At 33.2% G+C, this 16,314-nt stretch overlaps 2 protein-coding genes across 2 annotated transcripts; one reads left to right on the forward strand and one right to left on the reverse strand.

The window, feature by feature from the left end:
* The first annotated feature begins 3,129 nt into the window (after positions 1–3,129).
* Positions 3,130–6,712, forward strand: LOC134721911 (zinc finger protein 184-like). Its single transcript, XM_063585200.1, has 2 exons — positions 3,130–3,229; positions 5,206–6,712. Exon 2 carries the CDS (start codon positions 5,284–5,286, stop codon positions 6,619–6,621), a length of 1,338 nt encoding a protein of 445 aa, XP_063441270.1. The 5' UTR covers positions 3,130–3,229; positions 5,206–5,283; the 3' UTR covers positions 6,622–6,712.
* A 1,750-nt stretch (positions 6,713–8,462) lies between these two features.
* Positions 8,463–15,482, reverse strand: LOC134723772 (uncharacterized). Its single transcript, XM_063587321.1, has 3 exons — positions 14,343–15,482; positions 10,946–11,269; positions 8,463–9,388 (listed from the first exon to the last, which is right to left on the reverse strand). The coding sequence occupies exons 1-3, from the start codon at positions 15,480–15,482 to the stop codon at positions 8,975–8,977; spliced, it is 1,878 nt and encodes a 625-aa protein (XP_063443391.1). The 3' UTR covers positions 8,463–8,974.
* Positions 15,483–16,314: the final 832 nt, after the last annotated feature.

Below are 16,314 nucleotides of genomic sequence, written 5' to 3' on the forward strand. Positions count from 1 at the left end.
ATTAATTGTCCCTTCTTCGCCTTTTTTCAAGTATATATTATGTATACATATAAGTATAAAAGTAAGAAAATGTTAAAAACTCTCCACAAGATGCCAAATTACAAAGATGTTAACAACCGCAGTTCACCATACGGGCATCAACAATGAGCAAAATCCATACCGTATAGTCCGTTATAATAGGCCCCGAAATGATAAATGTTAAGCAATTCAAACGAGAAAACTTAAACTCCAAATAATGACAAAAGAAGATATACGACATCAAACGTCAGCCACTGAACAGGCTCGATCAGGCTTGTGACTTGGGACAATCACATACCGAATGAAGCGGAATTAAACAAAAAAGTAAATGCCAAATCCTACACTAACCTGAAAAACTGTTGAAACGGGTACATGCTTTATCTTAGATTGTACGTTTTGCTTATTGCCATCTTTGTATTTTCTCCCTGTATTTAGATAAACAAATGCTAAAAAAGGAAGCATAGTTCGTTAATGCACGAAATTGATTGATTATAATAGTCCGGGAGCTAGCAAAAAATTGACGTCAGTCAGATTTGTATCAGCCATCAGTATAAACTGATCAATATCCTGAAACCATCGGTTCCATGTATATCATCAATATATATATAGCCTATATGAAAAAAAAGATGAAATACGATTTCTAATGAGACAACTCCCCACTAGAGACTAAATGACACAAATTAACAGCTGTATGTCACCGTACCGCCTCCAACAATCAGCACAGCCCATTCTGCGTAGTCAGTTATAAAAGGCCCCGAATTTTCATATGTAAACTAATTCAAACGACAAAGCTAAATGCCTGATTAATGAACATATACATATACATTGTAAAAAAGAATTGAACGAAAAACAAATATGTAACACTGCAACAAACGACAACCAATGCACAGAACGCTGCCACAGACTATTTTAGACGCATATATTTGACCAAAAAAAAGTAAGGGAAGGAGCAGTCCAATTTTGATGTTCTATCCGTCTGCATAAAAAAAAACTTTTATAGTTACATGTATCAAACATTAAATTTTCTTCTTTGATAAAAATATTATATACTTTAGTATATGTAAGATGTGTTTTATTTTTATATACTTTAGTATATGTAAGATATGTGTTTTATTTTTATAATACGCTGCATAAATAACAACTAATCGTGTACATCACAGCTTTATCAATATCAAAGTTTCATGTTACTACTAAGATATATATACCTCCAGTTCTTACAAATAAGTGATATTCAAGATCGGTTGATCATGTAATATGAAAATAGATGCGTATTAATTCACCTCCGTCAGCACGACTGATTATTTGCGTATATATCTGATGTATAACTGTCTATTTTCACAACAATTCATGGTATGAAAATTAACTTCTATCGGAAGTATATACATGTATATATAATCATTAGGTAACAATTCTGATTTTATAAATATGAAGCTATTCGTTTTTTGTAAGCGTAAGGTTTTTCTTCGGGTTGAAAACGTGTTAAAACTTTTAAAAACAACAAAAAGTAGTCCTTTTATTCCCCTTGATACTGATCATTACAACAGACTCTCTCAAGGTCATCCGAGTAAAAATCAGTTAAAAGGGCATATAACTTATCAGATGGATACACAGTAAAAAAAATCTAACAAAATACAGCCGTGGCAGGGTACTTGTACATCCCAACAACAAAATACGCAAGCACAAATCCGAGAGTACTCTCAGTTACTGACAGCTATTTCATAGCCACTAACATTTAATAGAAAAACTATTTATCTAAGACTAAAATATCAATCAGTACACATCCAACAAGTTCACAAAAGATTGTAGCCATGAATGTGCATCTGAATATAAAAATACCAAATTAGTTTCAGCGGTTTTTAATTTACTGATAAATATGACATGAATTTCAGGAATAGTTATGATTATAATGTGTGCTCCTAAGTTATTGCATTTGTCAAATTTGAAACAATATGTTTCTGGAATAATGCTTCTGGTGTTTACCTGAAATATTGTTGATTTCATCGTTTTCTTTGATGTAACCATTCATAGATTTTTAAGCAATTCGTGTTAGTGAAGCTTTGGTTTTCAATCTTTTTCAACTTCATATCTACTCTCGTACAAAATGTATCTACTCTGGTCTTTTACCTGTTTTGAATTACTATTGCAGACGAATTTTATAGAGTCAGGTATCTAAGAGAATTTATGTGTTCTTTTTCAGTCGCATTCTTGACAAAATTAATCAATTATGGGCATATATATATACTTCGGGAGCTATCTATAAGGGGATATAGTGACTAAGCCAATCTAGATATTACTGAAGTTAATTTCAGTTCGACCATAATGATGTCACCAACAATCTATTTTCTACTCTGCCATATTGCTCAGATCACTCCATTTAGTGAAATGGCCCAAACTTGTTTTAAATGAAAATGTCAATTTTAACTCCCAACATTTTCATATAATTATCGTTACTGGTTAACATGATGCATTTTCTCGATCTTCTTATTTGTTTTGATATTATTTAAGCTGAATGATATGACCTATCATCTTCATAAGGGGCGAAAGATACCAGAGGCACTTTCAAACTAATTGATTGAAAAACATATGGCTAAAAATGAAAAAAAAGACACACAGACCAATAATAACAGTTCACATAAAACAACATGGAAAACTAAAGACTTAAGCAACACGAACCCCACCAAAAGTTGGTGTCCCGGTAGGCACAGGCAAACTCACATCCACATGTGGCACCTCATGTTATTAACCCGGTAACATTCGTGAAAATGGAACGGTATTGTAGTTCAACTTCAAACTACGTTGGTCTTCGATCTTATTTAATAGACTCTTTTTGCATATATTGTCATCCAGTCATATATATTTTTTTTTCAAAAATCTTCTTTTTTAAAGTTTCATTCTAGCCCAATCCCCCCCCCCCCCAAAAAAAAACAACCACTCACATCAAATCAAATTGCAGCTCTTTATTTGGTTAAAAGAAAATCTGACATTGTGTTGTTCATTGATGGTGTATTTAAAATAAAGTTCTTCAAACATGAACGATTTTGTCATTTTCTATGTAAAACTCAGTTTGTACCTGTACTTTTAAATCCACCTCACAATTTCCTTTAAATGATATTAAATGGAAACACACTGGCAAACCACGTGTGTACCGTTGTGTATATTTGACATATTTTATTATATTTAGGTCACGCATTACAAACTAGACCATCACATTGTAAGTGTTGTTTACATTTCATTTTACATTGATATATATATTATGCGATATTTATATCTTTTATTTTATTTTTATTTTATTTCATGTAGATTATAGATCTCATTTACATAAGATTTCTCCATAGAAGTTAAATGTGAAAAAGGGAAATTCAGATGTGCACTGAAATTAATTATCAAACCATTATTTTTCTTTTAGTATTTTCTTTTGTCGTTATTCACATTGCTTGACGTTTTTTTTTAATATTCAGTTTCTGTCACGTATGACCTGACCCTACAAGTCATATTGTTGCATTATGAACAATATACTGATGCAAGTTTCTTTTGAGTTTTATATCGTATATTGCCCTCAACAAAGAGCGAAGCCCATGTACCGTAAGATATTACAGCACATTTCAGTAAGTATGTAGCTTATGGTAATATCTGGTTAGCTTGCTTGTTAGCTGAACCGTGAAGTCATTGCTAGGTAAGGTATACTACCCTCCTTTTGAAGTAGCTTAGTCCTACAGAGAGATAGATTGGTTGTCTGTTGGGCTAGTAGTCTACTATTAAAGGAGGGTAGTTTACCTAACCTAACAATGACTTCACGGTTCAGCTAACAAGCAAGCTAACCAAAGATATTACCATTAGCTACATACTCACTGAAATTTGCTGTAATGGCCCAACGTGGCCAAGTATAACAAACAATACGGTCCGATTTATCAAACATGTACTACAGCAACCAACGACAACCACTGCATAACAAGCTTCTGACGTGGGCTCCAGAGACTGTGTACATAATTATATCGGGGTTTTTTTTCACAAGTAAAGGATTTTTAAAATCATAAGAAATGTAAAAAGTAGTATCAGTTCAACAGCAATTTTTAAAATACCTAATGAAATAAGAATAAAAAATACAGTTACACCAAATAGATATGAGAATTATTAAATGGTCAAACCTTTTATTAAACTTTAAAAACAACAAATAAAGGGTTTTTATCCATGTCAGTAGTAGTAGTATCCATCTACGGGGTTGATTTCCTAATCTAATACTAACTTATTATTCTGTAACTTGGAACTGCGTTTTCACTGTTGATTTGCAAAGTTTAAAGGTTAAATAAAAATTACATTGTGGTCTGTCCATCGATCTGTCCCTCTTTTTGTCTTTCAAAACTTGATTCGGAGTCGATTCTTTGTCCAGTTTATTCTTCAATGAATATATACCACTGCACCCATTTTTAGCAGTGTGTGCACACAAATCTTCGTTTGGACTTAAATGTTTTATACTGTTCCGTATGCTCTTTGTTGACTCAACTCGTCCTACTCGCTTCGTCAGATGTTCATGCAACTTTGCCAACTGTAAGAATCTTATATATGTAGATGCATATAATACCATCGTTATAGTCTGTTGACAAACGTTAGAGGTATGCCCTTGGTAATCGGTCTAATCGAATATATCTGTTTCGAGGTACCATTTGATAAGCTTAATCTTAAAAAAAAAATACTAGCCAGTCAACACTGAGGTTGTGAGCTCGAACACCGCGTGTGCAGGTGCATTTGACTCCAATCTTAATTGACTATAACTGTCAGTTTTCCTATCGAAGACGATGGTTTTCTCCTGGCTTCCCCTATAAAAAAAAACGACCGCCACGAAATAGCCCAAAAACGGTGCTTAAAAGTGTCGTTAAAAACACAAAAATCAAATCAATCAAATCTACATTAAAATGTCACTTCAACATCAAGTGATAGTCGTGGCATTTAACACCCGAACACAAGGTAAATCTTTACACACGAAGAAAGACAGACAGACACACAACCGCCCACAAAACATCAATCAGAAGACTGAGCAAGACGAACCCTAAGAAAAAACAGGCAATTCCGACAGAGGTTAAAACATTGTTTAGGTCTTTTACTAGTAATCAGAAATTTCAATGGTATTTTAAAACGCAATGTAAGTCAAACATGTCACATATATTCTTTTTTGTTATTTTTTCTATATAGATATTGATGGTATTTGTCATGAATGAGAGACATCAGCCTGATTTGAGTAAACTCGTGAAGCGAACAAAATAGAGGAATATGAGAGAAAAGGAGAGTAAAGCGAAAACTACTGGTGATGAATTCACTTGTGAATATTGTAAGAAGGTATTCACTTCAAAGATTAACATGAGAAGACACATCAGATTAATACACATTTCTAATAAAGGAGTAACGTGTGATATTTGTAACAGGCCATTTAATAATCGCAATTATTTACTTCGTCACATGAAAAGTATGCATTCTTCAATTGAAGAAAGTTGCACGTGCGAAATTTGTGATAAATCGTTTAAAAACGACACGTGTTTGAAGAATCACATGAAAATACATACTGGTGATAAAGTGCTCGTTGATTGTAAATTCTGTGGTAAATCATTTTCAGGAAAAGATTCTTTGGCAAAACATATCAAAATACACAAAGGCATTAGAAGTTTCAAATGTTCCCTTTGTGACAAACATTTCTCACAGAAAGTTAATCTTCAAACTCACGAAATTGTGCACTTAGGTTTAAAACCTTTCAAATGCGAAATATGCTCGAAACCATTTAGGAGGCAACACCATCTAGAGTCACACCAGAGGATACATACGGGGGAACGCCCATATAAATGTACGATTTGTAAATTTACTGCCATCTCAAGTTCACAACTACGTAGACACATCGACTTACATTCGGGAGAAAAACCCTTTAAATGCTCAATCTGTTCGAAAGCATTTAGTCTAAAGAAATACGTAAAAGCACACGAAACTACTCATAGAGAAAAGAAAGTTTTATGTAAACTTTGTGGTAAAGCCTTCGTGAATACTGATTCCTTGTATAAACATGGCCTTGTTCATTCAGATAAAAACAAAGTCGAGTGTGAAATATGCGGAAAGGTTCTGAAACATCTACCGAATTTAAGAAGACACATAAAAGAACTGCATTCCGATGAGACCAATTTTACCTGCCATATATGCGATAAGTCATTTAAGAGAAAGGCACATTTAAAAGTGCATGTCAGAATTCATTCAGGTGTGAAACAGTACAGATGCAAGATTTGCGACCATGGTTTCTATGACAACACAAATTTGAAACAACATATGCGGATGCATGCGGGAGAAAAGCCCTATAAATGCCTAACGTGTGATAAATCCTTTGCATCGAATCAACACTTGCGTAACCATCAACTAGTTCATACGAAACAAAGACCATATATATGTACAGTGTGTGATCGGACTTTTACGACAAGTTCAAACCTCAAGGATCATATCAACGTACATACCGGAGACCAACGGTTTCAATGTACGCTTTGTGAGAAGCGGTTTACCTTCCGATATGAAATGAAGTATCATATGAGATATCATGCAAAAGAGAAAAACAAAAAACAGACAAACGATGTTTGAAATGGCTACATGAGATACGTTCTATTTGAATTGATTGATCCTTTGAGTAAACTTATATTGTTTTTTAATATCGGTAAACTATGATTGCTTTTAATAAATCAAAATACAATTAAATATCACTACTATACAGTTATGTTGGTTACTAGTTTTTGTCAAGCCTGGAACTTTTGTTGCAGAAAGCTCGACTTAGGGATAGTGATCCGGCGGCGGCGGCGGCGTTAGCTAACTTCTTAAAAGCTTTATATTTTAGAAGGTGGAATACCTGGATGCTTCATACTTTGTATATGGATGCCTCATGTTATGAAGTTTCCGTCAGTCACATGTCCAATGTCCTTGACCTCATTTTCATGATTACTACTTGAAAAAAAAGTTTAGATGTTTTGTTAAATTCTCTCTTATCATAAGTAATAGGATAACTATATTTGGTATGTGCGTAACTTGTAAGGTCCTTATGCTTGTCAAACAGTTTTCACTTGACCTCGACCTCATTTCATGAATCAGTGAACAAGGTTAAGTTTTGGTTGTCAAGTCCATATCTCAGATACTATAAGCAATAAATCTAGTATATTCGGTGTATGGAAGGACTGTATGGTGTACATGTCCAACTGTCGGGTGTCATATGACCTTGACCTCATTTTCATGGTTCAGGGGTTATAGTAAAGTTTTTGTGTTTTATAACATAAATAAGGCCGTTAGTTTTCTCGTTTGAATTGTTTTACATTGTTTTATCGGGGCCTTTTACAGCTGGCTATGCGGTTTTGGCTTTGTTCATTGTTGAATGCCTTACGGTGACCTATTGATGTTAATGTCTGTGTTATTTTGGTCTTTTGTAGATAGTTGTCTCATTGGCAATCATACTACATCATCATTTTTTATATTTGGTCTGTTTTTTCTCATACTGTATGCAATAGGTCTACTATATGTGGTGTATGGAATGAATTTAAGGTATACATGTCTAGCTGGTAGGTGTTATCTGACCTTGACCTCATTTTTATGGTGCAGCGGTTATAGCTAAGTTTTTGAGTTTTTGGTAATTTTTCTTCTTATATTATATGCAATAGGTCAACTATATTTGGTGTGTGGAAATATTTTTATGATCTACATGTCAGTCGAGCAGGTTTTATTTGACCTTGACCTCATTTTCACAGTTCATTGCTCAGTGTTAAGCTTTTGTGTTTAGGTCTGTTTTCTTAAACTATAACAAATAGGTCAACTATATTTGTTGTTTGGAAGAATTGTTAGCTGCACATGCCTACCTGACATGTTTCATCTGACTTGGAACTCATTTGCATGGTTCATTTGGTCAATGTTTAGTTTTCTTGTTTAATGTTAAGTTTTTGAGACATTTGTAATAAACCTTTATATTTAAGACTTTCAACATAGTTTCAATGATTAATAAAGAAGGCAAGCTATTTCAGTGTGTTCACTTTTTGTTATTTATTTCCATGCTCAAGACAAGAAGAGAGGTTATCAAAATGGGACGAGAAGAGAATATAGCAACTCCGGAATGTAACAATAAGAAATCGGTTGTCATATTTCTGACATTGAGAAGTAAATGGCGATTGTTACAATCCTGGCAAAAGCATGTTGAGAGCGATCGAAACGTTCATGAGAGGAAAAAGAGACAACAGTGGTTGTAGTTTGATAGGAAAGAGCAGAGACCAGTCGTCATATTCTTTTTTGGCAAATTATAACCTAGCTGTCGTCTTTTTCCAGACTGAAATACGACGATAACTCACAGAAATATTTTTAACATTATATCATGATATGTTTGTTTTGTTCGTGCATCGTTGTCAATATATTGGAACTTAATGCGACTGTCATACAAGTGAGAGGTTTAGCTAGCTACAAAGCTAGGTTCAATCCACCGTTTTATCCATAAGAAAACGCCTGTACAAAGTCAGGAATAAGACAGTTGTTATATTCACGCGTTTAATGTGTTTCAGCTTTTAATTTTGCCATTTGATTAGGGAGTTTCCGTTTAAAATTTCCCTCGGAGTTCAGTATTTTTGCGCTTTTACTTTTACCATTATCAAACGTTTGGACTTCTGAATTGATTTATAATGAAATATACCTAACAATATTTTACAGTTGGCAACTTGCCATGCAGCGAATATAAAAATATTAGAAATCACCTAACAACTTCAAAGTCATACTGACAAGTGTATAGTCAATATAAAAATTATTTATAATCATTTAAATCAAACGAAAAGCAGTTTTAATTTGTACAAACTTTTTATTTTACTTCATTCAACATTAACCCACATATTTTACCAACTAAAATGTGATAATTATAGGCATACCAATTGTATATTTTTCGCGTGTGTGTGTTTGTGGTTCTCGAGTTTTAGTTTTAAAGCAATTTGAGGACGAAAAGAATTAACAACAGACTGCATGGTTTGTAAGACAATGAAGTTGTGCTGCTGGTACCAGGTTCGTCCTCTCTGTTTTGTTCCTGCTGATCAATAATGGAATTGCCGGTGATGTCACTTTTTGATACTCCTTCATTTCCTGGTACTGTTACATGTTCTGTTATCATTTCTAATGAAATGGATTCGTCTAAGCACGTGACGTTGTCAATCAGTATATATTGCCCTATGAAATCTTCGACCAATGTACTGTCAATTCTGGTATTTTCACACGGAAATTCGTAGCCGTAGACAGATATCGAATGCATATCTTTTGGCATTTCACCCAAATTAATAAGAGTATGCCAATTATTAAACGTAAAATTCTTGTCAGCTTCTGCTGTTTTGACTTTAATAATCTGTAATAGAAACAATTGGATATCACAAACTGTTTTGTACAGAGTTTTAACAAATATAAGGCGGTATAACAAATACAATTTTTTACTAGTTGAAAGAACCTCTTGCTATTACATATATATCATATGTCGAAAGTTACAAGATAAGGACAGACATAATTTTGAAGTAGTATCCTGACTGGGGACAGACTATCCAAGTTTGACTAACTTGAGTATAATCCTTTATGCGATGTCGCCTAGTTATCTTCTATTAGCATCCTTTAATACGGCATAACTTATTTGGGTTGTGTTCTTACATATTTACATTGTTAAGGTGCAATGCTTATCCTGACCTTTTTCCGACGTTGTTAACTATGGCAACAGAATACGCATGCTCGAAAATCCTTTCTGTGATTGGACAAAATGCTGTCGTGGTGGGTGATTTGGTTGTGTTTGAAAAAACGTCTCGAAAATTATATCGTTATGGAAAGCAAGTGAAAAACTATAAATATTTGAACTAGATCTTACAAAGATTTATATTTTTATTAACATAATTGTTCCTCCAATAGCTCTTTGCATCCATGACAACTGTTTATTCGGGACAATTATATAATTTTTGATGTAAACTTTGTACGAAGGTACATGACTTTTAAAACGCACCTACTCATGTGAGATTTCCGCGGTTTTTTTGTGAATGTAAATAGAAAGATACTACTTATACTACCAATAGTTTCTAGCTTTGTTAACCATGAATCAAGTTAAATGTAAACAGTAAATATATATTTGTTTCTTGTTATTTGCACTGGATTTTTTTAGGTGTCATCACAATATTCTTATATATTATATTGCTTTAATATAACCAGACTTAGTAAAGAATTCCTTGTAGTTACATTCAGATGGAGATTTTATTAAAGAGGTCCTGCATCATTAAGTCATTGTGTTTCTGAAGGTTATCGAAATGATAATTTTAAACATATACTCAAATTTAAATACGTGCGATATCTTTTTTAAAGATAGTTCTTGTTTTATAGTATGTTCAATACTTATAGGGAGATACCATTTGATGTTTATGAGGTGCTAGGATGAAATTTGAAAAAGGCAGATTATGACATTTGAGTCCTCTCCCCTTAAAAATCAAATGGTGGCTCCCTTCTCTGCTGATCGAAATCAAAAAGAGGCTTTTTTCTTATTTGAAGAAAACGAATTTTAATGGCAGATAAAAAAAAAATGTTAATTATCATTCATAATTTTTATAGACGGTACGATTTAATTTATTTGACATATTGTATGGATATATGTATAGTGTTGCCGACAGTGTGTTACCTACTAGAGACCTTTTTGTTATTTTTGTCTTTGTTGTTACTGTATCATTGTTTATACTATACCCCAAACTCCTTTAATTGATTATTCGCGGGCAAACAGTAAAAAAAAAAATAATTGAAAGCACAGTCACACATTCCAATCAAAACGTGTTTATTCTAATTCAATCTTTTATAGATCTTTAGAGAACTTCCAAGTTTTACTTTAGATATTGCATTATCAAGATCCAAAAACACATCTTAAAATTATAATTCAACTTACCGCATCTTTCGTTCTGACTATTATTTCCCATGTGACCTTATCTAATAACTTCCTGTTCTTCATAAGCTTTTCGTAAGTCATTTTGTTGGTCAATCGTATGTCTATTGTCACCCATGACAGTCGCATATTTCCATTGTCCATCGTTGTTTGGTTTGAAGCTTCCATCCACTCGACCACTGCTGAGTCAATTTGTAACGAATGAACCCAAGCTTGTAAAATTTGGCGCCAAAGATTGGAGGACAAAGTGTCGTTTGCTATGAAAGAAACATCTAGCAATTGTGTGTAGTCATAATAAGCTTCTTCCAACTTACAAAATCCAGAGGTCTGTCAAAATTGTAATAAAAAAAGAAACTGTTATATATTACATATGTTTTAGTAATATCATGTAGTAGTTACAAGTAATGATAAGTTGTGTCGGATTTTAATTGTAGAACTCAAGTCTAGATGATATCAAAACCAATACGAACAAAAAAGGGGAAAAACGACAAAATGGCAAAACAGTATGAATTTTGAATGGAGAAAGCAAAAAAAAAGGAGAATAATATACAAAAATTACGTGCAGAGAAAATGGCCTAAAGAAATTAAAAATAAAGAATTCTTCTGAATTGCAATAGGGACTAAAAGAGGGACGAAAGATACCAAAGGGACAGTCAAACTCATAAATCTAAAACAAACTGACAACGCCATGGCTAAAAACGAAAAAGACAAACAGAAAAAACAACAGTACACATGACACAACATAGAAACCTAAAGAATAAACAACATAAACCCCACCAAAAACTAGGGGTGATCTCAGGTGCTCCGGAAGGGTAAGCAGCTCCTGCTCCACATGTTGCACCCGTAGTGTTGCTTATGTGCTTACAAATCCGGTACATAGTGTGCATCACTTATTGCGGAACGGTTTCTGTATTGTAACACGGATGCCCCATCCACACTATTATTTTCTATGTTCAGTGGACCGTGAAAATGTGGTAAAATCTCAAATTTGGCATTTAAATTAGAAAGATCATATCATAAGGAGTAAGTGTACTAAGTTTTAAGTTTATTGGACTTCAACTTAATGGAAAACTGCCTCGCCCAATAATTTTAACCTGAAGCGGGACAGACGGACGGACCGTCAAACGGACGAACAGACGGTACGACGAACGAACGGACGCATAGACCAGAAATCATAATGCCAATAAATAGTGTATACAAATCAGCAAACACACATCGAAACAACATCTGATACAAATATTTGATAATACTTTAAGATATTGGATCATATATTCATTGGCTTTCAATAATAACGACTTCAATATGTACACTAAAGATATGTATCATGTTGAACTAACTTTAAATCAAGCTAATACTAACAATGAACACTGCCCTTTTCTGGTGGTTGATATCGATATCATAAACGGGTTAAGCATAATACCAAAATTTATGATAAAAGAGATGATTTTCATTTATCTTAATAAAATGAGAATGGATTAAAACCATCTTATGATGTTTATACATACCAACTTGTTCGATTAGCTCGTGTGTGTAACAACAAATTAGATTTTAACGAAAGAGATATATGTATTACTGAAAAATTATTACACCAGGATTTTCAATATCACAAACTAGTCAAACATTTAATAAATGTTATCATCGTTACAAGGACATCATTCCTAAATATAAATCAACATTGTGGCATTGGTAATATTCTTTACAAAGCACAAAAATGTCGGCATTCGCCTCAACAGCTAACAAATCTTGTTTAAACAGACTTACCAAGAAGGGATATAGTTACTGTTATCAGTAAGTAAAATATGGCATATTTTGGCTTCGTTTTGATTCACTTATAAGGGTATTTGCATCGTGAATAAACACTTTTATTTTGAAACTAGTTGTTGGCTTGATACGGGTTAATATATGTTCTTCTCATATATTTTATGATGGTATGATACTATACCCTTAACAGGAGGTGTTGTTCTTGATATTCATACATGATGAAGACATATCATTCAATCAGCTCAAACTTGTTGTCGTTTGTTTCTTGGTATAATATTTGAATTTCGTTCATTATTTTGTACATACATATAAGAATGTGGTGTGAGTGTCAATGAGACAACTCTCCATCCAAATAACAATATAAAAAATGAACCATTATAGGTCAATGAACGGCCTTCAACACAGAGCCTTGGTTCACAATAAAGAGCAAGCTATAAAGGACCCCAAAATTACTAGTGTAAACTCATTCAAATGGGAAATACACGGTTGTATAATCTATATAAAAAACGAGAAACGAGAAACACGTCGTATAAATTACATAAAAAATGACAACTACTGTACATCAGATTCCTGACTTAGGACAGGTTCGAATATTTGCAGCATAATAAACGTTTTAATGGTACCAAACCTCCCTTTTTCTTAAACAATAGCATAACATCACAACATAGAAAAACACACGAAAAAATATCAATTGGAAGGATTAACTCAATCAAAAAACGTAAATTAACACGGCTATGAACGAATTTTGATCTGCGATACCCGAATGCAAATGCATAACTAGTTAATAAAATATAAGGGACAAACATTCATGGCCGAAGAGCAAACAAACAAATCCAAACAAAGCCATGGCAAGACACAACCGCAAAATATTTAACTCTTGGAAAATAATCACTTATGAAAAAAGGTGAAAAAAAAAACGGTTTTAATAATATATACAGGTAAATAAAAATAATAACTTTGTCGTTTTAGGTATACTACTTATGTGTATAAAATTCTTCCAATAATTAGGAATATCATGAAAGTTCTGTCATATAAATACATAATGTAACACTAGATACAAATTGGAGTGAATATCAACAAACTATACAATTAAAGCTAGCTAAAACTTCCCTGTACAGATTTAAGGAGAATAATCTTGATGTTCATACAAATGTAGTACGAAGAAGTGAAAATTAGTAGATATTCCAAATAACAAAAGCTGGTATATAGACAAGATCCATATTAATTTAAAAATAGCAAAAAAGCATTATAAACAGTATCAACAGGTCGAATTAACAAAAAAATACGATTTGAGATTACTCGCATGCAGTTACTGATCATGCTGATATGTATACATAAGACCGTTAGATTTCTCGTTTGAATTTTGTTCGTTTTTCATTTCTTGTTTTTTTTAGAGCTAACAATGCGACGGAACTTGCATATTGATTAGATATACTGTTCCCAGCTATGCGGGATGTCTTGTTCATTTTTGAAGAAGCAGACTCACTTTTTTTTAAATTAAAGTCTCGGATAATGTCACTCTATGCTGAGATTACTACAACACATAGTTTTATAGTAGTCTCAGCTCTATGTCAAACCACCTTTTAAATCTTTTTATTGGAATTCATGATTGTCAAAAATTAAAAAAAAAACCACTTACCTCATTCAAACATAACTTGTCAGTCGAACTATTTTCAGTAAAATTAACTAACAGTTTAAGAGTGCTATAACTCAGGATTGGAGGTAAACCTTTATTGTCAATAAATCGTGTGCCGTAGCAAATAGGTCTATCATCTATATCTATATCTGCCTGGGGTATGCAATAATAATTCTTGTAAAGTTTCCATCCTAAAATTAGAACTGGATTTACACTGTAGTTATGACAACCCGGCAAAGACGATACCTCTAACGAAGATACACAATAACGCAAATCTGACAACGACAGAGACATCGCATACTCATGAATAACAGATGGGCTGTCTAATAAGAGGGAGACCCTATCGGTAGGCGTCATGTCATTCATTTGGTCGATAAGTCCAAAAAAGATGCCTGTAAACAACATTGGTGACATACTTAATTTCGTCTGACCGTTGCATTGTCCGCAGTATTTATTACTATAAACTCGTCCTTGATGGTCATAAGCCCATGGTCCAACTTCCCTGATATCTTTCTTTTTACATAATAATTCTAAATCGGGTGTTACTGTAGGGCCTGTTTCAGGACAGTTTGATATTACTTGTATACCGTCGTCCCAATTAGCAGAGCTTCTTTGTTTGCATTCGTACAGACTACGATCAAGGGTCTCTGATTGGTTGGTTTGTTTTTCATGGTAACAACAGTCGTTGTAGATATGACATACTTCATCACATCGACAGTACTTAGTATTTATTGATTCCAAAAATTGACAAGTGGCGTACGTCTTGCATGGATCGTTGATAAACATGTCATATTGTTTCATTGTAGAATTAACAACAATATCCGTTGTCAATAAACCACCATTGTCAACTGTGTTATCATTTGTAATACTTCCTGGCGGCTCCATTGGTCTGTCATCTACAATATTCAAGAGGATGCTATCTAACATATCCGAAAACTCGACAGGTACTGAAATAGTTGCACTGTTTTTGTCAGGTAGATTTATTTCTTGCATAGTTGTTGCATGATGCTCGTATTCAGTAACGTCTGATCTTTCAGCGGTATCTGGAATTTGATTACCTCCAAGCCATAGTTCAGCATTGACAAATAGAATTCTCAATGTAAGATAAAACAGAAAAACATTTAGCGACAGCGCCCTGTCCATTTTTAATACAAAAGTTGATCAGATATTTTACCACCGTTTATATAGTGCTATTTTTGAATGTTTTGTTATATGGTATCAGATGTTTTCATTTCCGAAATGTACACTTATTCTTATTACTGACCAGTAACAATATATTCTCGATGTACAACATTTGTAATTGAAGGACCGGTCATCTTTCGTCTACTTATGTCATTATTAAAATCTGAAGCGTCTGTGTTACGTTCATCAATCTATTTATTAAAACAAGATACTGCAATAATAGTTATCAAAGGATTATTATCTAATACGCCAGCAAAAACGCATATCGTATTAATAGATGAAACATACATATACCAATGTGTAATTTTTATAACCACATGAAACACAATATAGTACTTTGGATAGCAAATTAGCGTATAGGTTTTATTGTTACGAAATATCAACGGACTGGGTTGAATGTATTCAACTCATCAACGAACATTTCAATTTTAATATTACGAAAATATGTTCTAATTTTCATTCTCTGCATGCTTAGTAAATTGTTCCAAATGAAAAAAAAAGTAAAAGAAATCGAAATTTCAAGAAAATGCCTAAACTGTCTACCCCATTTATCTTAAAAAGTAGCACATGTAGATATATTTTTCACTACAAATCTAACTTTGACTTGATGAAAAATAGCTTAAATGCAAACAGTTTTGTTCCAGCGGTGATATTTTGACGATATCAAGCCGTACCTTGACCTATAGGTGTCCATAGAATATACCAAGGGTTACCTATTCACTGTTAAACCCAACCTTTTTAAATCATAATAAGGACATTTTTATCTTTTAATCGTGCTGCTTTTTCAATGTGA

Source organism: Mytilus trossulus, chromosome 6, assembly GCF_036588685.1.
Source record: "Mytilus trossulus isolate FHL-02 chromosome 6, PNRI_Mtr1.1.1.hap1, whole genome shotgun sequence".
NCBI classification, from domain to species: Eukaryota; Metazoa; Mollusca; class Bivalvia; order Mytilida; family Mytilidae; genus Mytilus; species Mytilus trossulus.

Coding starts and splice junctions, on each gene's coding strand:
- LOC134721911 (XM_063585200.1), top strand. CDS start 5,284: ATGAGAGAAAAGGAGAGTAAAGCGAAAACTACTGGTGATGAATTCACT.
- LOC134723772 (XM_063587321.1), bottom strand. CDS start 15,482: ATGGACAGGGCGCTGTCGCTAAATGTTTTTCTGTTTTATCTTACATTG. Junction 11,270..14,342: donor ACAAGTTATGTTTGAATGAG/GTAAGTGGTTTT, acceptor CAATTTTGACAG/ACCTCTGGATTTTGTAAGTT. Junction 9,389..10,945: donor TAGTCAGAACGAAAGATGCG/GTAAGTTGAATT, acceptor TTTCTATTACAG/ATTATTAAAGTCAAAACAGC.